Here is a 22828-nt window from a genome sequence, read left to right as displayed (position 1 = left end):
AGGGTCTTCGAAGGAGAAATGTGAACAGGCTGTCATCTTTGCTCATATATGGGCAACTCCAAATCGTGAGTTCGGAACCTTGCCCTCGGGCCCCACGGTGTCTTTGGAAAGCTCCTGTCACCTGAGCTGCCCCGCAACGGGAGTGACCGCTACACATCACCGCGCCCCGCGAGGTAGCTTGTCCCGTGCCCAGCCTACAGACGCCCGTGGCTTTGATGGCAGTGTGAGTGTCGCTCGAGCCGGGGGCTGTGGGAGGACGTTTTGCTTATGAGATGGAGCCGCGTATTCCTAAGGGGCCAGTGAGACCACCAGGGCGCCAGTGGGCGGCCGAGCACCCTGTCCTCCAGGGGCCCCGGAAGGGCACAGGTGGAAGCCCAAGGCAGAGCCGCCACCGCGGTCCCAGGGCCGCGCGTTTGCCTCGAAACCCTGGGTGGCAATGACTGCACGCAGGTGACCGCTACATGGAAGAGGTCAGTCGCCGGGTTAGGGGAAAAAAAAAAAAAGCCAAAAAAAAAAAAAAAAAAAAAAGGCATGTAAAACACTCCCTTCTAAAAACAAAGGGCTGCAAATTTCTTTATTTCTCTTATCGAGGAACAAAAATACCCTTGCAATGGCTATTGAGTTTCCACAGGTACGAGGCAGATGCTAGCTAGCACACCCACTTCCAACAGTATGACTTGTTTCCTATCCGTCTACTACCTGAGTGGCATCAGTGTAGGTTCAGGCACCATTAGGAACGTTTGACCAAACACGTACACAGCACGGACAGAGGATCGCCGGCCTCCCGGTGGACCAGGGCGCAGAGGAGACACCGACAACTTGGAGAGGACAGCCCGGCGGTAGGGCCGAGCCGTGCGCTCAGGGCCGGGCCGCGCGCGCCTCGCGCCGCCGCCGCAGCTCCTCGCGGTAGCAGTACGAGCAGTAGTGCTCGGTCTCGGCGCGCCCGTAGAACGCGCAGTTCTCGCGCTGGCAGCGCCTCTGCGCTGGGCCCGCACCCGGGCCTCCCCGGCAGCCCTCACCGTTCGAGCGCGCGGCCGGCGCGTCGGCGTCGGCAAACTCCAGGCCGTCGCGCGCCGCGCCGAAGCCGTTGGTGTAGGTCTGCGACTTGGGCTCGGCCGCGCCCGCCGCCCCGGGCAGGGCTCCTGGGACGGCACGCGCCAGCGACTCTACCGTGTTGACTGTGCGCAAGGCGGCGGCGCGCGCCGGACTGTAGCTCTGTGATGACAGCGAGCGGTTCTGCTGCGGGTACGTGGCGCACGGCCGCAGCGCTCCTACAGCTGGGACGCACGGCTCTTCCCGCGCGCCCGCCGCCTGCACGTGAATGACGCTCTGGCGTCCCGGCGCCGGGGGGCTACGGCCGGGTACCGGTCCGCTGGCGCCCACGCGCCGCGTGCTGCCACTGGGGCCTGGGGAAGCCGAACCGCCTGCCGCCGCCCGTGCCGCCCGGGAGCTGGTTCCGGGCCCCGGGCTTGGGCGCTCCTTGAGCTTAAGCACCAGCTGCGTGGGCTGCCCGGCCGGCGGGCCTGGTGAGGCGCGCTCGGGGCCGGGCGCGCCCTCGGCCTCCGGCCTGCGCTGCGGCCGCTTGGCCGTGGAGGCAGCGGCGGCGGCGGCGGCTGCAGCGGCGGCGGCGTCGCGGCGCCGCTGCTCCTGCTCGGCGCTGAAGCGCTCCTGTGCGCTGGTCAGGTAGTAACCGATCATCTCCTCGTGGAACTGGTGCCGGTGGCTGGTGAGCAGCAGGCCGGCGAAGATGAACTTGCGCTCGCCCTGCATGGCAGCGCGCAGGATGTTGAGGCTCAGCTTCACGTCTGTGCTGTACTTCCAGGCGTCGCCGCGGGGCCCGCCGCCCTTGTCGGCCGGCGACGCGCCCGCTGCCTTGTCCGTGGGCGACGGCGTGGTCTTCTCCGAGGGCGACGTACTGGCTGAAGCGCCCGACTCCTCCTTGCTGCCCTTGCGCGCCTTGGCCTTCTTCTCCTTGCCGCGCTCGGGCGCGTCGCCGTGCTTGCCGTTAGCGGAGTTGGCGCGGCTCATCTTGCCGTGCACCAGGCCGCCCAGGCCGCCCATGTTCTTCTTCAGCTTGATGCCCAGTGTCTTGCTGAAACTGCCCAGCTTGTTGGCCACAGAGTCCGCGCGGGTCTTGTCCTTGTCCTTGCGCTGCTTCTCCTTCTCCTTGTCCTTGCCGTTCTTGCCGTTATTGCTGTTGGAGTTGCTGCACACCGAGTCTCGGTCCGAGTCCAGCGAGTCGGCCAGGGACTGCACATCTTCCCCCGCGGAGGCTGTCGGGGACTCCGGCTGCGCCAGAGGAGCCTGCAGGGGAGAGGGAGGGCAGGAAAGGGAGGAGGTTAGAGATCAGCCTTCCCCTTGCTGCCGCAGGAGGCAGACCCCGGCCCCTTGGTGTTGCGTCCAGCCTGACTGTCCCAAGCCTGAGCTGTGTCCCAGCCCGAGTCTCTTGATCCTCGATCTGGAGTTGCTGCCTTCACAGCCCTCGTGGGCCCTAAAAAGGGGCCCACAGCCACGTCATGATGTAGTCCAGGCAGCTGGACTCTGGAACCAGACTGCCGCTGACTGTCACTTATGCCATACAGGGTATCAGGGCCTGCATCAGGGAGCCCTGTGAAAACTTGATAGGAGTAAAGGCTGAAGTACAAAAGCACTCTGATCAGTGCCAACTGGTCCTGGGTACTTACTAGCTGTGCGCCGGGCACTGCCCTCCTTGCCTTCTTCATGGAAACTTAGAAACTATTAGTTATGGGCCCCACTTTATGGTTAATTAAACTGATGTCTGGGGGGGGGGCAATTATTTGTAAGCTTTTTTAAAAAAATCCCCTTTCCTGAGATTTCACTACCAGGAAAGTGAGGGCACAAAAACATCAGCCAGATACTTAAAGCGAATCATTCTTAACATCTGGAGGCAGGGCCAGCATGGTCTTACCAGAGGGAGGGGGGCAAGTGGGGCACCAGCCCCCTTTCTCACAGCTCTACCCTCCCAGGGGGGAGAGAACAAGAGGAAGTGCAGAGGAATCGAGCCCGGGTTCCCTGCCTTTTCAAGGACCAACACACAGACTTATAATTAATTCTGCTCCATGGCAGCTCAGCATGTTCCCATCTCGGCAGAGAGAGTTTTGTGTTGTGACTTGTCTACAGATTATTTTGAGGGTGTGTTTATGCCTCTCCTTCTGGAGAAAATAAGGGGAGAAAAACTCCCCTAGTCGGAGCGCATGCCTATGCCCAGACCCGCAAGCACACGGGAGCACAGACACGTGTTTCAGCTGGAGCCGGGGCTTCGCAGGCCATAGGCAGGATGGAGGCCAGCATCTGGGGGCCCCGCGTGGGGAAGGGTGCGCCCTGCCTGCCCACCCCAAGCTGAGAGTGCCTGCTGGTCTGTCTGGCACGTGCCAAGCTCACCCTGGTCTCAGAGGGGATCCGGATCCACGTCACATTCATGTAGCTGTGCAGAAGGTTCAACTTGGCTTCTAGTGACAGGATCAGGCTAGGGAGAGAGGAACAGCAAGTGAGATGCGCCCCAGCCCGCCCGCATGTACCCCTCCTGCTGGCAGGCCAGCCAGACAGCCAGCTACTAGGAGCAGGGGCGCCTTGCCCAGGTCCTCCCCGGGAAACCCAGCAACAGCCCGCCTCGAATGGCACTGGTAGGGAGAGAGGGGCACAGGGTAGGGTCTTACTGGGCCAGCCGGGCGTTATCATTGTCATCTTTCCCCCACTCCCAGTCCTTCCCGGGGTCCACCGCAAAGTGCAGAGGCAGCAACTTGTGCTCCGAATCCGTCAGGGGGATCACGGCTGGAACACAAAAGAGAGAGACCTGTGCCAGGTGGCCCAGGGTGGGGGCGCAGGCTCGAAGCCCCGGCATCCCCTAGGGAGGACAGGCAAAGTCCACGGAGTCCAGGTGTTGCTGTGATTAAGGAAACCGGATGGAGGTGTACACAGGACCTCTACGTGGGCAGGAGCCTTAAGGCCCGAGGTTTCAAAACCACCACTAACAGTTTAGAAAATGTCTTTATTGTGGATGCCAAAGAGCAGTCTGGAGACATGATTTGGCCTCGACATGGATCAAAAGGCAGGTGCCCTCCTGGGGCAGCAGACAAAAAGAAGCTATTACTGCTTTTGCCCTTTCTACGGACCGGACCCAGGCCAGACAGTGCACTGAGCAAGGTCAATGGGGAGAGGGCTTGAGGACAGGCCCACCCAGCTCCGCCCAGAGAAGGGGAGTGAGGGCTGCCTGCCGTCTGCTCATGCATGAGCTCATTGGGCAGGTCTATCTGTGTGGGACCCACGGAAACAATGGCCTTGGCCACAGGGAGCTCACAGCCTATACTGAGGGCGGGATGAACAGCTGACATACAGCTTCTGCTGTCAGGTGGTAATAGCGCCCTGAGGGTGAACAGCAGCCTGAGGGAGCTTTGGTGAGCTGTTCTGGAGCAGACCACCGAACCTTCTGAGGAGGGAACGTGTAGGTGGACAAGGTGGCGATGTGGAAACAGTGACAGACTTTATTTTCTTGGGCTCCAAAAATCTTCACTGCAGATGGTGACTGCAGCCATGAAATTAAAAGGCCCTTGCTCCTTGGAAGGAAAGCTATGACAAACCTAGACAGAGTATTAAAAAGCAGATACATCACTTTGCTGACAAAGGTCTGTATAGTCAAAGCTACGGTTTTTCCAGTAGTCATGTACGGATGTGAGAGTTGGGCCATAAGGAAGGATGAATGCTGAAGAATTGATGCTTTTGAACTGTGGTCCTGGAGAAGACTCTTGAGAGTCTCTTGGACAGCAAGGAAATTAAACCAGTCAATCCTAAAGAAAATCAACCCCGAATATTCATTGGAAGAACTGACGCTGAAGCTGAAGCTTCAATACTTTGGCCACCTGATGCGAAGAGCCACTTCATTGGAAAAGACTCTGATGCTGGGAAAGATCGAAGGCAGGAGGAGAAGGGGGCGACAGAGGATGTGATGGTTGCATGGCATGATCGACTCATGAGTTTGAGCAAACTCTGGGAGATAGTGAAGGACAGGGAAGCCTGGCGTGCTGTAGTTCATGGGGTCACAGAGTCGGACACAACTGAGCGACTGAACAAAGCAGTGAGGAGAGACAGGCCCCTTACTGCACAGAGGGACTGATTCATCAAAACATGCCTCAGTCCCCAGGGACCTGAGCCCACTTCAGAAGGGTTGGGGTGGACGCAGGACCTGGGGAGCCGGCCTGCCCAAACGCTGGGGGTGGTATATGTGGGTGCAGGGACCATTGCCCCTTCAGGTGTGACACTCAGACCTGCTGGGGCCTTGGGGCCTCCACAGGGAGGTCTCACCCCCGCTGTCCCACCGGCTTAGGAGGCAGGTGAGGCTGGACTACCATCTAGATGGGGAAGTGGGTTAGAAGCTGACAGCTGGGCAGGGCCCTCCCTGATTCAGGGTTATCCTTGCCTGCTCTGGCCTTGGAACGCCTCTGCCCCACTCCTGTGCTGGTGGCCAGATGTTGCCTGACCCTGATTGAGCACACGAGGCCTCCCAAATGCTGCTTTCCTTTGGCACAGAAAGCCCCATCTTTGAGGACACTGAGTCCCCAGTCGCCACTCTAGGGTGCAGGGGCCCTGATCCTGTCTGGGGTTTACTCTGCCTTCTTACTCCTCTGCACATTCCTTACCCCTACTCCCGAGATGCGGGCCACAAATCTGGTGTCATTTCCCCAAGATTCATGACAAAGGTGTCATGGCAAAAACAGAAAGGCAAATCAATAAGTAACAAATACATAAAATCTAAGACTGAATACCCATTTAATAGTTGATTTTCTAGTAAGAAACAGGCAATACTGACTCGGTGCTGCCCTCTAGTGTTAATAAAGACACACACATAGTCTTCTTCCACCCCACCCTCTGCTGCTGCTGCTGCTTCTAAGTCGCTTCAGTCGTGTCCGACTCTGTGCAACCCCAGAGACGGCAGCCCACCAGGCTTCCCCATCCCTGGGATTCTCCAGGCAAGAACACTGGAGTGGGTTGCCATTTCCTAGCCCCCGTTTAAGGGAAACAGGTTTGCTCCAGATTTTCCTTTTCACCTGGATGGGGCTGGGCGGCACTGTGCTCTAGTTTGGGAGGTCAGGGGCAGCTTGGTCTACCTTGGCCACAGACTGTTTGGTCTTGTCTGGTGTGGCTGTGACTCATAGCCGTCCCTCCCAGGGCTGAGCTGTGGAGTAGTCACAATGGTGGGGGCAGAGGCTGCAGGGCTGGTTCAGGACCAGCCTCCCTTGGGTCATACCCAGGAGCTGGTGCCATAGTCCCAAGAGTCACCACAACAACAGAGAGAAGGTTGGCATGGCTTCCCACCCCTGGGTTGGGGCAGGGGGTAGAGGCTCCCTCTGTAGACAGGGCAGGATGGCTTCCTGGAGGGAGAGCTTGGTAAAGGTACCCACCCACTCCACACCCCCATGCAGATGGCCAAACCAGAGTGTCCAAGAAACAGACCCAAGGATTCTATTTTAAATAAGCATTCTCCATGGGTCTGCTGCTGCTGCTGCTGCTGCTAAGTCGCTTCAGTAGTGTCCAACTCTGTGTGACCCCATAGATGGCAGCCCACAAGGCTCCCCCGTCCCTGGGATTCTCCAGGCAAGAGTAATGGAGTGGGCTGCCACTGCCTTCTCCCTCCATGGGTCTAAGATCAAGCAAATCTGGCAAACATTGTTCTAGAATAATAATCTGTTAGAAGTAATTTCTGTAGGTACAATATGGACAATTTGGGGTCTGGCTGTCCACCTTCCTAGGGAAGAGGTGCCTTGGGGGCACCTTCCCAGGCTTGGCTATATCTCCCAGCCCCCACCCTAGCATTAGGAAAGAACACAGGCTTGCTTGCATCTGTGGGGCATGAGCAGAAGCACTGTGTGAAGCCCTGGGCAGTGTGGTGAGGGGTGGGCGGGCCTTCTCCCAACACCCTTCCCACCTTCTAGCCTTCTGATGATGGAGGCCCTTCCCACCTTCTAGCCTTCTGATGATGGAGGCCCTACATCAGGAGTGGGTTCCTGATTCCCCACTTGGAGGGGACCTGCCTGCTCATCAGGAACATCTGTTTTAGGCTTTATTTGCAGGAGAAGCAAACTTGTCACTTGAAACCACTATGACTTTGGCTTATTTGTCAGATAAACCAACTAAAGTAGTATAGCTCTGCAGCCTCCTCAGCTTCCCTACCAAAGGGCCCCTGGGAATTCCTCTACTCAGTAGCTGGGCTGGGATGGACGTCCTGGGCTCCCCACCCTGACCGTCTGCCTCCCCCCAAACACAAAAAGCAGAAGGTTGGAATCACCTGTAGGTGCTAGAGCCTGACCACCCAACAGGCTCCTAGCAGCTTCTCAGCCTGGACGTCAGAAGGCATCTTCTGTGCAGAGAGCATAGCTGTGGCCCTCGGGTCAGGGTGGCAGGGCTTAGGAGCCCCACCTGTACAGCCTAGAGGGAGGCCTTGAAAACAGGCCCTCTGTGAGACTCAGGTACTTAAGATGCCTCTGCTTCTCACTTTACACACCTAACTTTTCCCCGTTGGAAGCCTGGGAAACCTGACCTCACCCTGTGAGAAGGAGACTGATGTGGTGACTTGCCCTCTGGTGGCAAATGTCAGGAACAGCAAATACTTTTCAAAATAAGCCTGTGAATTCCCTCCCTCCCCAAGGCCCTTTGAAAAGGCATGCTCCTATCTTTTAACTCCTGCAGAAGGGAATGGCTACCTATTCCAGTATTCTTGCCTGGAGAATTCCATGGACAGAGGAACCAGGTGAACTACAGTTCACAGGGTCACAAAGAGTCAGACACGATTGAGTAACTAATACTTTGGGGGCTTGCCTGGTGGCTCAGAGGGTAAAGAATCTGCCTGCAATGCAGGAGACCTGGGTTGGGTCCCTGGGTCAGGAAGATCTCCTGGAGAAAGGAACAGCTACATACTCCAGTGTTCTTACATGGAGAATTCCCTGGTAACCTGGAAACATATAGGCATCATCTCAAAATAGCCTGGACAAAGCTGGTAACCAAAGCAGCAACCAATTTTCAGTACTTATTTTCGCAAAAAAGAATGGAGACTTCTGGTTTCTTTGAGGGATATAAGAAGGGATATACCACTCGTATAACAACGACAAGCTAGACAAAGTGCAGATTCACAACTTTCCTTTAACCTGTCCAAGAGCTGAAGTCACAGACAACTGGCTAGCCCCAGATAGAAGGAAAGACAGGTGTCTTTGAGGAGGTATGGACATGAGCTTAATTGGGGCAGACTAAGCTAGACCCCAGCTTCCCTGGTGGCTCAGACAGTAAAGCCTGCAATGTGGGAGAGCCAGGTTCGATCCCTGTGTCTGGTAGATCCCCTGGAGAAGGAAGTGGCAACCTACTCTAGTACTGTTGCCTGGAAAATGCCGTGGACAGAGCAGCCTGATAGGCTACAGTCCATGGGGTGGGAAAGAGTTGGACACGACTGAGCGACCTCACTTTCACTTTTTTTTCTTTCAGCTGGACCCCACTAAGATTTCAGCTAAAATTGTTAACAAGTTGGTAAAGGAAGGATGTAGACTGGTGGAAAGAATACAGGACCCTAGGGGCCACAGACATAAGGGAAATCCTCAAGCACACACAGCCCTCTCTCTGTGGGACCTGAGCTGGTACTCAGAAAAAGACTGGCCAGTATTCTCACAAAGTGTCCTTCAAAGAGTTCTATACTAAGGAAGAAACTGCAGAGAGTAGGGCAGCACACACCACTGATCTTAGGGCCTTTCTCCAGTAAAGCATGGGGAGGGAGCAGAAAATAGGGAATAAGTCTCTTTTTCTCTGGGGGAGGGGCAGGAATATGTGTTGAGCCCAGAACTACAGCTGGGGGAGGTCACTCCCTCCCCCCAGATCCAGGGACACAGTGCCTGCCTGAGATAGAGGCTTACTCAGAACAAAGAAACAGTACCCTCTCGGCTCTCCCTCCCATACCCAGGCTAAGAAGCTGTGAGGAGTAGCGATCTACTGCTAGAAAAGGGGCCAGGATATGGAGAGAGACCCATGCCAAAGTGAGGCTCAGCATAAAGCATGCAGCAGACAGTGAGAAATACCAGACCCACTACAGACACAAGATCTTACTAGAAGAATCTGAAGCTGGGTAACCAGGGTTTGGATCTAGTCTGATCCAAATTCCATGCAGCAAAACAAAAGGAATCAAAGTGATGTACCTTAGTCTTTATTGCTCTATTCAAGATGGCTGGTTTTCAACAAAATATTTTTGGCAAGAGGAAAGATGGGCGAAAACCAGTCCATTGACAGGTGAAGCCAGGTGAAGGGCAAGATAGACAGGACACAGATGTTTAAACTATAAGACAACGATTTAAAATAACTGATTAATAAGTTGAAGACTCTAAATAGAAAAAGGAGATATCTTGCAGAATTTGATGGTTAATTTCATCAGAGAGAAAAAATCTGTAAGACTCAAATTGAAATGCTAGAAATAAAAAAAAAAAAAACACAATTATAAAGAATGACTTTGAGAGGCTGATTAGTAGACTTTGCACACCTGAGGAAAGAGTCTGTGAACAATAAGACAGGTCAACAGATGTTAACTAGATGGCAACAGAAAAAACAAGTTGGGGGTTTGCAGACCAGCACATCCAAGATTGGTGGGGCAATATCAGATACCCCCAAATCTGTGCAAGTGTAATCCCAGAAGGAAAGGAGAGACAGAACAAAACAGAGGAGATATTTAAATAAATAATGGCTGACATTACTTATCTAAATATTTCCCAAACAAATGACAAACCCTACCAGATCCAAGAGGCTAAGAAAAAAGCAAGCAGGCAAAACAACAGCAACAAATCTGGATATACATAATACATCCAAACTGCTAAAAACGGAAGACAAAGAGAAAATATTGAAGGCAGCCAAAGGAAAAAGACACATTACATATACAGAAATAATCTAAGGATCACAGCAGACTTCTCATGATTAAACAAGTAAGAAGATAGTGGAGTGACATCTTTTTTTTTTTTACGCTATGGAGTGACATCTTTAATGGGCTGGATGAAAACACCTTGCTAATCCAGAATAGCAAAAGATCCTTAAAACGAAAAACAGAACTGCCATATGATCCAGCAATCCCACTCCTAGGCATATATCCGGAGAAAACCATAACCTGAAAAGATACATGCATCTCAATGCTCATAGCATCATTATTTAGAACAGCTAAGACATAGAAGCAATCTAAATGTCCCCTGACAGATGAATGGATAAAGATATGGTACATATATATAATGGAATATCACTCAGCCATAAAAAGAATATATATATAGCATATGGATGGACCCAGAGATTGTCATACTGAGTGAAGTCAGAGAAAGACAAATATCATATGATATCAATTACATATGTAATATTAAAAAGGGTACAAATGAACTTATCTACAGAACAGAGTTACAGTTGTAGAAAACAAATTTATGGTTACCAGTGGACTGGGGGCGATAAATTGGGAGATTGCGATTGACATAAACATTACTATATACAGAACAGATAACTAATTAGGACTTACTGTATAGCACAGGGAACTCTACTCAATAATCTGGAATGGCCTATATGGAAAAAATGTCTAAAAAAGAGTATATATATATTTTTTTTTTCTCATTCACTTCGCTGTAAACCTGAAACTAACACAAGATTGTAAATTGATTATACTCCAATAAAATTAAATAAAAAATAAAGAAGACAGTAAAAGACAAAAAGGAATAAAGATAGATGGAACAAACAGAAGAGAGCTGGCATTAAATGTGAGTGGTCTAAGGTCAAAACATACTGATTAATAGATGACACTGTCAGGTCGATAAAAAGCAAAACTCATGTATATATTGACTGCAAGAAATCCATTTGAAATATAAAGACATACATAGGTTAAAAGATACTAAGAAGAAAACTGGAGTGACTCCAGTGCAAGTCCTGTTATATACAGAGGAACATTACATAGTGATTCAGTGGTCAATTCTCCATGAAGCTATCACAATCCTACCTGTGTGCACAGGCTTCAGAGGACATGAAGCAAATACTAACAAAACTGAAAGGAGAAAGACACACTAATTATGGTTGGAGACTGCCACTTTTAGGAACCAACAGAACAAGCAGACAAAATCAGCGAAGATATAGAAGACTGAATTACGTCACCAGAGCCCTTGAATTAATGGACGTTTATGGAACTCAGCAACAGCAGAACACGCATTCTTTTCAAGATCCCATGGAATATTCACCAAAACAGAACATATTCTTAGCCAACCTTCACAGGTTTAAAAGAAGAGAAATCATAAAAAGTTTGTTCTCAGACCAAAACTAAATAAAAACCCATAACCAAGAAAGACGTTTGGAGAATCTTGAACATGCATCTTTTGGAATTTAAACAACGTGCTTCTAAATAACCCTGTTGGTCCTTAATCCCTGTCTACCACCATGATGGTTAATTTTATGTATCAACTTGCCTGGACCAAGGGATGGCCAGAGAGCTGGTAAACATAACACCTGGGTGTGTCTGGGGGGCAGTCCTGGAAAAGATTAGCATTTAAATTGGTAGACTGGATACAGAAAACTGCCCTCACCTACATGGGCTGGCATCATACATTCCACGGAGGGCTCAAATAGCACAGAATAGCCAAGGAAAGAGGAACTGGCTCTCTTTGTTTGAGCAGGACATTGATATTCTCCTGCCCTCAGACACCAGTGCTCCTGGTTCTTGGGTGTTCGGACCCAGACTGAATTACACCACAGGCTTTCCTGGTTCTACAGCTCGCAGTTGGCAGACAGCAGAACTTCTTGGGCACCATAATTATGTGAACCAATTCCTATAATAAATCTCCTCTTATATATGTATCTATATGTATCCCATAGGTTCTGTTTCTCTGGAAATCCCTGACTAACAGAACCACTAATATGTTTTCCATCTCTATAATTTTGTCATTTCAAGACTGCTATAGAACTAGAATCATACAGAATGCAGTCTTCGGGGATTGGTTTTTTTTTTTTTTCCTTCAGCATAATTCCCTTGAGGTCCACTCAAGTAATTGTATGAATCACAGGCATTCATTTTTATTGTTGAGTATGATTCTGTGAGACAGTATGCACCCAGGAATCATGTACCCAGGAAAGACATTTGGGTTGTTTCCAGTTTTTGGCTATGACAAATAAAGCAGTTTTGTGTACAGGCTTTTGGGTGAACATAACTTCATTTTTCTAGGATAAATGCCCAGGACTGCAAATGCTGGGTCATATGGTAAGTGAGGGCTTCCCTGATGGCTCAGTGGTAAAGAAGGGGCCTGCAGTGCAGGAGACCCGGGTTCCACCCCTGGGTCAGGAAGATCCCCTGGAGGAGGGCATGGCAACCCATCCTAGTACTATTGCCTGGAGAAACCCATGGACAGAGGAGCCTGGTGGGCTGCCATCCATAGAGTCACACAGTCAGACACAGCTTAAGGTGACTCAGCAGCAGCAGCAGCATGAGAAGTGATGTTTAGTTTTACAAGAAGCCACCAAACTGTTTTCCAGAGTGACTGAACCACTTTAACCTTCCCACCAGCGGTGTAGGAGCAGTCCAATTATTCCACATCCTTCCCAGTACTTGGTGGTGTCAGTTTTTAAGATTTTAGTTATTCTGATAGGTGTTCAGTGATATCTTGTGGTTCTAATGTTGACCAGCTTTTCATGGGCTTATTTGTCTTCTCTATCTCCTCTTTGGTAAAATGTCTGTCTGTATCTTTTCCCATTTTTTGTTTGGATGGTTTGGAGGGTTTTCTTTTTGCTATTGAGTTTTGAGAGTTCTTTGTATATTTTAGATACAAATCCTTTGTTGATATGTGGTTTTCAAATATTTTATCTCAGTCTGTAACTTGTTTTTCCTTCTTTCCTCCTTCCCTGCCTTCCTCTTTTCCTCCTTCCTTCCTGTCCCCCCGCACCTCTCCCCACCATCTTTGCACAGTAGAGATCCAACCTATTTTTTTCTTTTTTGGATTATGCCAATCCCAAATGACTGCATGCTGTGTGATTCCCATTTTGCAGCATGCTTGAAATGACAAAGTTCTAGACACGCAGAACAGATTAGTGGTTCTATTAGTCACGGATCTCCAGAGACACAGAACAAATAGGACAATATGTAAGAACTCTTTACCTACCTCTAGGTCCACAGTTGGACATTTTACTTTTATTATATGGTCAACTTTAATTTTTGTATAAATGAGGTTTGAGTTTACACTCCTTTTCTTTCTTATGGATTTCCAATTGCTTCCTCAACATTTGTCTGAAAAGACTATCCATCCTCCATTGAATTCATTTGCTTCTCTGTCAAAAATCCTCTCAGTATATTTGTGTGGGGTTATTTCTGAGTTTCCTATTCTGTTCTACGGATCTCTGTGTCTAACTCTCCGACAATACAGGCACTGTGTCAGGAGCTCCACGTTCGTTACTTACAGGTCTTGCATCAGCTCCAGGGTTCTTGCTGCGATTCTATAGAGGAGGACGTGAACTCCGGCGCTACGTGACTTGCCCAGGCCACAGGCCGGCCTTACTCCACAGTGTGTACTTTCCCTTTCACTACTGTTGGCACCTTGCCTCCCCCTCCTTTTAAAAAATTATCTGACATCAGTAGACTGTGAGCATCTAATCTTGTTTATTCACTCATTCAACATTTATTAACTGCTCCCCCAGTGTCTTGGTGCTGGAGACGCAAAGATGAGAAAGACAGGACATGTGGCTTTAAGACATCTAGAAATCTGGTCGATGAAGAACCGAACCTGCGTCTCTTGAGTCCCTTGCATTGGCAAGTGGATTCTTTACCACCGTGCCCCCTGGGAAGCCTGGCAATGAAGAACAGGAGCCTTTGAAAGGTGGTCCTTGTCATCCTCCTCCTCTCCCTGCACCTGATCCCACCGTGGCCTTGGCTCTGGCCCATCAGTGCCCAAGAACAACCTCTGGTGGGCCTGACGCAGAGTTCCCTGGCTGGGTAAGAACCTTGCATCCTTGTGCCTCTGGGAAAAATCAGACTTGCTTTATGAGGATTTGCTTCACGACTCCTCAAGGTGCACAGCAATGGCGGCAGCTCTTTCCCCTCCCTGAATGCCAGGGATGTGGCGAGTTCCTGCCTGATGAGCTGCCTGTGGCCTCACGCTCCAGGCGGCCCACTGGGCTTTGGTCAGGATGCGTTCTTCCCCATAGACCCTTTCCCCAGAAAAACGTCCCCAGAGACAATTCTCTAAGTGTACTTGGGTTGTCAGGAAGCTGTCCATTTCTTTTCTGGACACAGGTTCTCTCATGCATTAGATGCAACCCTGGGGAACAGTGATGGGGGCTTCTTGGAGAGCAGAAACAGGCTGTCACGCTGCTTGACTACGAGGTTCCTTCCCCATGTCCAGGGGGCAGGACAGGCACCTGGGGCTTTGTCTCCCTCCTCTTCTGCAGGAGGACTGATGAAGGCCATGTCCTGCTCCAACACCACCCATCAGAAGCCTGCAGGTCCACAGGTAGCCTGGGGCAGCCTGAGGGGAGAGACAGCACTTCATATGGAGATGCGGGCTGGGCTGACTCAGCAGTCAGGGAGATGGTGGCTGGGGGACCAGACACCTTGGGGAGGCCTGAAGGAGCCTGTGTCCATGTCTCCTGCCCCCTCAGCTCTCCAGGCCCCAGTTTCCTAGTGAAAGACCCGTGGCCAGTTCTTGCCATGTAGTTGAGCACAGCTGGCATCCCTTTGGAACTAAGCCCCGGCCTTCAGAGCTGATGTTCCTTGGAGTGGCACAGGTGTCGGTGGACAACCGGACTCTTGGGCGTTTGATCAGCAAAACTCAGCTCTCTGAACTCATGTCCCCCTGTAAGCCCAGAACAGAACTCACAGCCTTGAAGTTCCACCCACTGCTCCTGGCCACGCGGGGGCTGTTTGAGATGTTTGTGGGTCAAAACCCAGTAATGTTAAAGATGACACCCTCGTCTGGTCCCCAGGCCTTGCGGTGGCCCACACCTCTGGGAGCCACACTCGAGGCTATGGCAGGAGCAGCAGCGGTATGTGGCCAGTGGCCCAGCGAGGCTGCCTGCAGACCACGTGGAGAGGCAGCTGGCCTTCCACACCCTTCCTGAGTGTGTCTTTCAGTGGCAAACCACAAACCTAGAAAGTGGCTGAACAGGAAGAAGCCTGACTGCAAAGGGAATGCTAGGAATTTCTAAAGACTTCTTGCTACTGTGAACTTATCTGATTCTTATAATGTCCAGTAACAGGTGGGGTGGTATGTGGTTCCTCTATTATTGTATTTAAATAGGTTCACAGATGGGCCAGTTTGATTAGAAAAAGGTTAATTTATCATTTTAGGTTGCTATATTAACAAAGTTATATTATAAAATCCATTTAAATGGAACATTTAATAATATTTATAGCCCTGTTAAGACCAATTTCTACTTAATAGGAAATGAATGCTGTTTATTATAAATCAATCCTATAAGAAAAAGCAGAGTTCGTTGTCAAATAGATTGGAAACGAAATGTCGCATTATATCTGGTTTGGGAAATCATAAAACATAGACTGGCATTTAACTGTGAGCTGTGCATAAAATACAGATTGAAAACAGAGTTCATGACCTCTGTTTTGTCATGAAGGGAGAGGCAGTCTCGGTAAGGTCTGCATTCATGTGTTGAAGTCCTATCCCCCAGGCCTCGATTGTGACTGTATTTGGAGACGGGGTCTTCAGAGGGGTAATTAAAGAAAAATGAGGTGATTAACGTAGACCCTCATCCACTGTGACTGTTGGTCTTATAAGAAGAGTAGATTAGGACAGAGACACACAGCAGAGGAAATCGCGAGAGGACACAGAGATTTGGGGTTACCCTGTCTCTGGAGCCCAGGTCACCTGGAGAGGCTCTGCCTTGCTCGGACCCATGCCTGCAGCCTTGCTGACCCCTGAAGGAAGGAGCCCAACCCCAGGCTCTCACCGTGTGAGGTGTGGGCCATCCAGTACTGTCACCGCCACGAGTGTGCTGTCACAGTGAACACTTGCTGAATGAACCTCCCCGTGGCTCAAGCTGTGCAGCGATACACAAGAGAGCTGGGGCTCGCCCTCAGCCTGTCCCCCTGACCTAGGGCCAGCTGTCTGTCCCCAGTTCCAGCCCCAGCTCTCGGAGCACCTTGTACCCACGGCAGGCTCTCCAGGCCCTCGACCATACATCGAATGGTCCTGCTCTTTGTTCTGCTGAACCTCCCCAGTGGGATCACCCCTTCCCCTGGAGCAGAGCTATAAGACTAGCCATATTCGAAACATCTGCTGGGGTGTGGATTTATAGAGCTTGCAGAATATTATTTTGTAAAAAAAAAATTCACCACCAGCTACAGTGGGTCCCAGGATCCCCACACACGAGCTGCTGAGGGCAGAGAGCTCACAGACACTGATCAGGCCACTGATGGATCTGAACGCAGCATCCGCTGGTCAAGAAGGTGATGATGATGAGCTGAGCCAGACGTAACGAGAAACGTGGCAGGTTCTCATTCATTCCCAAGGGCTTGAGTAACCAGGTATTCTCATTCTGTCTGTATTGGTTTGCTTGGGTGGCCATGATGACGAAAGACAGAGGGAGGGGCTTAAACAGCAGCTATTTATTAATAACAGTCTGGAGCCCGGAAGTCTAAGCACAAGGTGTCAGCAGAGTCATTTCTTTCTGAGGCCTCCCTCCTTGGCTTGCAGGTGACTCTCTTCTCTGTGTCCTCTCGCGATTTCCTCTGCTGTGTCTCTGTCCTAATCTACTCTTCTTATAAGACCAACAGTCACAGTAGATGAGGGTCTACGTTAATCACCTCATTTTTCTTTAATTACCCCTCTGAAGACCCCATCTCCAAATACAGTCACAATCGAGGCCTGGGGGATAGGACTTCAACACATGAATGCAGACCTTACCGAGACTGCCTCTCCCTTCATGACAAGCCAGGGTACCTTAACTCAGACAAAGGACCTGTCATCAGTTCACCGAGGGAATGCAGGATCTGGTCTGATGCTTTCCTGCTATTTACCAGTCTCCAAGGTCACACGTGGCTCCGAGCTTCCTGCAGAACTGATGAGGAAAACTTTCCCTGAGTGTCATTAAGAGGCCATGGACTGAAGCAACTTCAGTGTGGTACCACTCCTCCCAGTGATGGTCCTCACTGTCCACCTCGCCTGTGGGAGCCTCATCCATCGGCCCAGGAGCCCTCCCGACACCACCCCTTGTTTCTTCCAGGACAAGATGCACTAGGATCTTTGTGTGTACTTCCTGTCCCAGATCTGGTAATCCTTTTAGACATGGGAGTTTGGGGTCAAACAGGACCCGCTTGCTGCTGGGGGCTGGGGGCAGGTGCTTGTCTGGAACAAAAGGTGAGGAGGCTGCAGGTGAGGCGGAGTCACCTGGTCATCTCCGACATTCCTGAATGTCCCACCTGCCCCAGGGTGCCTGCCTGCCCCGCACTGCTGAGTGTGTGTGAGAACCAGCCCCCTAACTGCCTGAGCCACCTCGAGCTGGATTTTGATGACCTGCAGCCAAAGCCAAAGCGGTTCTAACCATCACCAGGGAGTAAATGGAGGGAGGTGTAGCAGGGAAGGGCAGGGAGGAGGAGGATGGTTTCCTCACGACCTTTCCTCTCACTGAGCATCCTTGGTCCTTGTAGGCAAGGATGCTACAGGAGTGGTGACGTCAAGAGTCTGTAAAGAGCTTCCTGGGCAGCTCCTGGGGGGCAGAGTGCAACCCAGCCTGAAGGTACAGAGCTGGAGACCTTCTGGAAGGAGGGAGTGAGAAGCCCCTCACCAGGCCGAGGTCTCACTTCAGCAGGATCAGAAGGCTCCAGACTGCTTTGGGGAGGTCGTCCTGGCATAAGCCCAGGGCTCTAGGAGAGAAAACCTCTGAGCATAAACTCCCTGGTGGCATTTAGATGTCAGAGGCATAGGAATGTGCCATCAAGTCAGTCGCCAGGAGCCAAGCCTGGCTCTGGCTCTCAGCAGGACCACCTACCCAGTCCCTGCCCCCCCTCCTACGGGGGCACAGCCATGGGTGGGATGCATGGCGCTTGTGCCACCCTCACCTGGTCAGCCCCAAACCTGACACCCATGGGCAGTGCATGGCCTGGGAGGAGGGCTGCTCTTCTTTCTGTGCTTAAATAAACTGGATTTTCTCCTAAGGAGCACATCATTGACAGCCTCACGCACCCCTGCTTTTTAGGGGATTGAGAGCCTAACAGCATATGTGGTTTATTTCCAGATGAGGACGCGAGTTGGTGAAGAACCCATTTTTTTTTTTTTTTGCACCTTTGCCCTTCCCTAGATAGGTGGTCATTGCTGGTGAAATAAAGAGGAGAGTCCAGATGCAACTGCCTGGAAACATCACATTCTCTCCCTAATTCATAGCTGGCTCAGTGAACCCCCACCTACCACCTCACCCCCTCCTTCCTCTGATGCACTCATTTCTGAGGTTGCTCCACAGCTGGACAAATGCAAGTGTGGAGCTCAGCCTTTGTTAGTAAGATGCCAACACAGGTACTGGAGGAAGGTGTTCTTCCCAAATAAAATGACTAAGTTTCAAGAAAAGAGCCATTTGGCCCAGCCTGGAATGTGGATGTGATGCTTGGTGCTACAGCATCTATTCTATAACCATGAGGCTGAAATCACATGATAAGGATGGTGGAACAGGGAGAGGCTGGAGCCTGAGTCCTTGAGGATGTCTAGGGCTAATGCACCAGCCCTGGACCACCTACCTCAGGACTCCCTGTTACAGAAGCAGAGCAGCAACCACCCTTGCAGCTCAATGCTATTCAGAGTCATCTTTTTTTGGGTGCTAACACATGGCTTTCTGTGGTTGCTTCCACTTTCTTGGCCTCATAAAGGCTGAGAAGAGAAGATAAGCCTGTCCCCCAAGCAGATTCCTAATGTTTTTTCAGTTTCTCACCACCATGCCCAACCACCATTCCATCCTAGTGGAACTGCTAGGATCTGGTATTTGTGGCAAGCCGCCGGCAGTCTCTGATGTCAGGCCAGAGGTAGGACAGTACCCCACAGAACTATGGGGTAGACTTCCTCTGGTGATGGCTCCTCGGACACTGTCTCCTCTGTTGCTCCTGCCCACAGCAGATCCTTTCAGGGAGACACTGGGTGGCCAGGAAGGGGGCCAACTGAGGCCTTTAGGTTTATCTTTGAAGGAACATGTATGGATCAGGGGACAGGCCTGATTCTGGGACAGGTGGTACCATTCCCAGGGGTGACTGAGAACTTCCGTGTGTGGAGGGACTATCCCTTGGTGGTCACTTCACAACTAAATGGTGAGGTCCTTACACATGTCCAGTTAGAAAGAGACCAATGGGAAAATGGGTGGAAGAGAAAGGGCAGAGGATGGGGTGGGGGTGAGGAGGGTGAACAAGGGGAGGCAAAGGTGTTCACTCCCAGGGAGGTGGGTGTTACTGCACAACAGAGAAGGGGACAGGCTGGGAGGCACATGGCGCCCCTCGGGCCACACGGTGAGGGCGTGGCAGCGCCCAGGCCCAGCGCCGTCATGCCTCCATGACAGGTGCCAGCCACATCCTGCACTGGCACGGCACCTTTGCTCAGCTCCATCTGTCCATTATTTCTAGTTAGAATAATCACTCTCCTGCTGAATGGAGCTGGTGCCTGTCTGGCGCATATACTGCCTTGGACAGAGTGTGGCTTGGTGGGGTTGCCTGTCTCCCCTACAAGGTGGTGAGGGCCCAAGGCAAGGACACCTCATCTTTGGGTCCTTCAAACCTGCAAGCAACAGGTAGCATCACTGAATGACCCTCAGCCCCAGTCCTGTAGGACCACTGGACTTCAGGCCAATGGGAGAAGCAGGAAGCACGGTTTCGCCTACCAGCACGCACTAGCGAGGGTGGCACAGGGGACGTGTTGGCAGCAACACTTAAAGCCTCAGAGTCTGTAGAGCATTCGTGTTCTCTCCCAATGTGTGAGGGCCTGGTATGCAGCACTGAGGTTACCCAGCCAGTGGGAGCCACTCACATGTGCTGTGCTTCTGCTTGTGCAGTGGTCGTGAGAACTGAATGGGTCAATGTGCAGCCCTGGTCACATGAAGACCGTGGGGGCAGGGACCGCACTGCTACGAGCAGGGAGCCAGCAGGGGGAGCTGTAGGAGCCCACGGCACAGCCCCAGACACCACGCTGGGACCACAGCCCACTTATGGCAAAGCAAGTTTTCAGAGGTGAAACCACCCGTACCTCTGTGATGCTGCCTGCTAAGCTGTGGAACTCCCCCACATTTGTCCTTTTGTTGATGAGCACCTTCACACTGGCCTGGAAAGCATCCAAAAGCAGCACTAGAAGGCCTGAGAGAAAGCTCAGTGCCTTCTGTGAGGCGGGGACTCAGCTTGGAAGGCCCTGTGACCACGATCTTCCCTTTACCAGAGAGTCACTGCAAGACCAGATGAGCGGCCTGGACCCCAGTCCTGAGAAAGGGCCCTCATTTTTAAAATTTTGAAGTAAAACACAGCCAATTTTATTAAAATTCTCCAAAATTTATACGCAACATGCCGTTTCTACAATGTTTCATCTTGATGTGATGGTTTTATTATTTCATCTTTCTTTTATAGTTTTTTCATTTTTTTCTGTACAGTTCAATAGAAGACTAGAGTTCAGAGCTGCCAGGTTAGGAGCCGTTGACCTACCACTCATGGCTAACATCTGACTTCTAAGGTCTTTTCAATCACTTGCCGATAGGGTGAGGCTGGGAAAGGGCCCTCTTGTCTCCCAAGAGCCACAGTGAGCCACAAGAGCCGAAAGCCATGAGGGAGCTGCCAGCTCTCACTGGGCCAAAATGCAGAGAGACAACAGGAAAGGCCTAAATGTGGCTACAGTGAGACGTCTGTAACAGCTCAGCAAAAGGACGTGACATCCCTCAGCTGCCTGCAGCCCTGCTTGCCTTCCTTCTGGACTCACATCACCATGGGATGAGCCAGCAGATTTCCTGGGACCATGTCCGATGGCAGGGACCCTGAAATCACTCAGCCTTTCCTTCCCTTGGTCGCCTGAGGCCTCTGTCTAACCAGACACAGAAGTGAAAAAGGAAGAGTTCCCCCTTTGTTGCTCAGTTAATCACACATCCATCAGCCGTTAACATTTCAAACAAAATCCCACCATCTCCACAACAGACACATAATGCGCTGACTAAAGACAGGCCCCACACAAGTCTATGTGACTGCGGCTGGGACTGTGCAGTGCACGGCCTGTGGGCCCAGCTTGGTAAGACTTTCTGCAGCACTGAAATGACAGGAAGCTCCCATGTAATGATTTGAATGGAAATATCCATCTTTTGATTCTAAGCTTCCTGCAGAGCAGAGGCTGGCGAACATTGTTCATAAAGCACTCATTAGTAAGTGGTTTAGTCCCTGCATGCCACACAGTTTCTGACACTGCTTCTCAACTGCTCTTAGGGTACAAAAGCAGTGAACGTGAAGTCGCTCAATCGTGTCCAACTCTTTGCGACCCCATGGACTGTAGCCTACCAGGCTCCTCTGTCCATGGGATTTTCCAGGCAATAGTACTGGAGTGGATTGCCATTTCCTTCTCCAAGGGATCTTCCCAACCCAGGGATCGAAGCTGGGTCTCTCGCATCGTAGACAGATGCTTTACTGTCTGAGCCACCAGGGAAGTCCTGGTGGCTACTGCTACACAAGCAGTAGCCACAGATAATTCGCCTTTGAATGAGTGTGCCTATGTTCCAATAAAACTTTATTTACAAAGAAAGTGAGCTATAGTTAGGTGACTGCACTAGAACAGCTTTTAAAAATTACATCTGAGATTAACTACATCCATATAAAATATGCGTAGAAGTGAAGGGAACCATAGTAAAGGCTAGATAAGGGTGACAGAATTATTAACTTCATCATATTTTAAAGTGATTCAGTTATATATATTCTTTTTCCGATTCTTTGCCCTTAGAGGTTATTAGAAAATATTGAGTACAGTGCTATACAGTAGGTCCTTGTTGTTTATCTTATATATAGTAGTGCGTATATCCTAATTTATCCTTCCCCACTTGACCATAAGTTTGTTTTCTCTGTCTGTAAGTCTGTTTCTCTCTTGTAAATAAGTTCATTTGTGTCTTTCTTTAGATTCCTCGTGTGATATCACATGATATGTCTTTCTCTGACTTACTTCACTTAGTATGATAATCTAAGCTTTTTAGTATGATCATCTATGATAATGATCATCTAAATCCACTCCATCCATGTTGCTGCAAATGGCATTATTTTCAATATTTTTTGCATGCATACGGTAGTTTTAGGCAAAACCCATCACTGCTGAGTGCCCTTCTCAAGGGAGGGCTCCACATCCCGCCTCCTGCCCTCCTGGCCCCTCTGTCCCCGCCACTGTCAAGTGGCAGCAGGCTTACCTTGTTCTCTCTGCTGGTCTCTCTGCTCCATGGACACAAGGGCAGAGAAATGCGCTTGGTCGTAGGCAAGAACCAGAGGTGAGCAGTGGCATCTGTTGGGAGGTACCTCCAAAGGCAGGTAAATCCCTCCGAAGGGGATTGGAGCGAACGCTGCAGACACAAAGAAAGGTGAGGAGGGCACTTGGAGCTGGAGGGGGCACGGACAGCAGCCCTCACCAACCCGGGGGAGGTGACAGGGCAGAGGGAACGGAGCGTGGGCTCAGGCTGCAGCCCTGGGTGCTGGCATCACCCATCATCCACTCTGCAGTAGAGGGGCCTCCTCCCACCCAGCAGGAGCTCCCTGGGAGCCGGGTGTTGCTCAGCCCACAATGGATTAGGAAGCCCAGCTCACAGGGGCCAGGATCATTAGACCCCGAGTCCTGTGCCTGACAGGGCACCCTCCCCA

At 51.0% G+C, this 22828-nt stretch overlaps 1 protein-coding gene across 3 annotated transcripts in view; it reads right to left on the bottom strand.

Annotated features, from left to right (window-relative positions):
- Positions 1-546: 546 nt before the first annotated feature.
- The window catches only part of OTUD7A (OTU deubiquitinase 7A), a 388133-nt gene continuing 365851 nt past the window's right edge, over positions 547-22828 (bottom strand). For all 3 annotated transcript variants that reach the window (XM_070775293.1, XM_070775294.1, XM_070775295.1), the window contains 4 exons: positions 22384-22533; positions 3678-3792; positions 3403-3487; positions 547-2304 (listed from right to left, as the gene is read on the bottom strand). In XM_070775293.1, coding sequence (XP_070631394.1) covers positions 859-2304; positions 3403-3487; positions 3678-3792; positions 22384-22533 — 1796 coding nt within the window. In that variant the 3' untranslated portion in view covers positions 547-858. The remainder of the gene's footprint in view (positions 2305-3402; positions 3488-3677; positions 3793-22383; positions 22534-22828) is intronic.

Source organism: Bos indicus, chromosome 21 (genome assembly GCF_029378745.1).
Source record: "Bos indicus isolate NIAB-ARS_2022 breed Sahiwal x Tharparkar chromosome 21, NIAB-ARS_B.indTharparkar_mat_pri_1.0, whole genome shotgun sequence".
NCBI lineage: Eukaryota > Metazoa > Chordata > Mammalia > Artiodactyla > Bovidae > Bos > Bos indicus.
The sequence above is the reverse complement of the archived record's forward strand: the minus strand, read 5'-3'. Positions and strand labels throughout refer to the sequence as shown.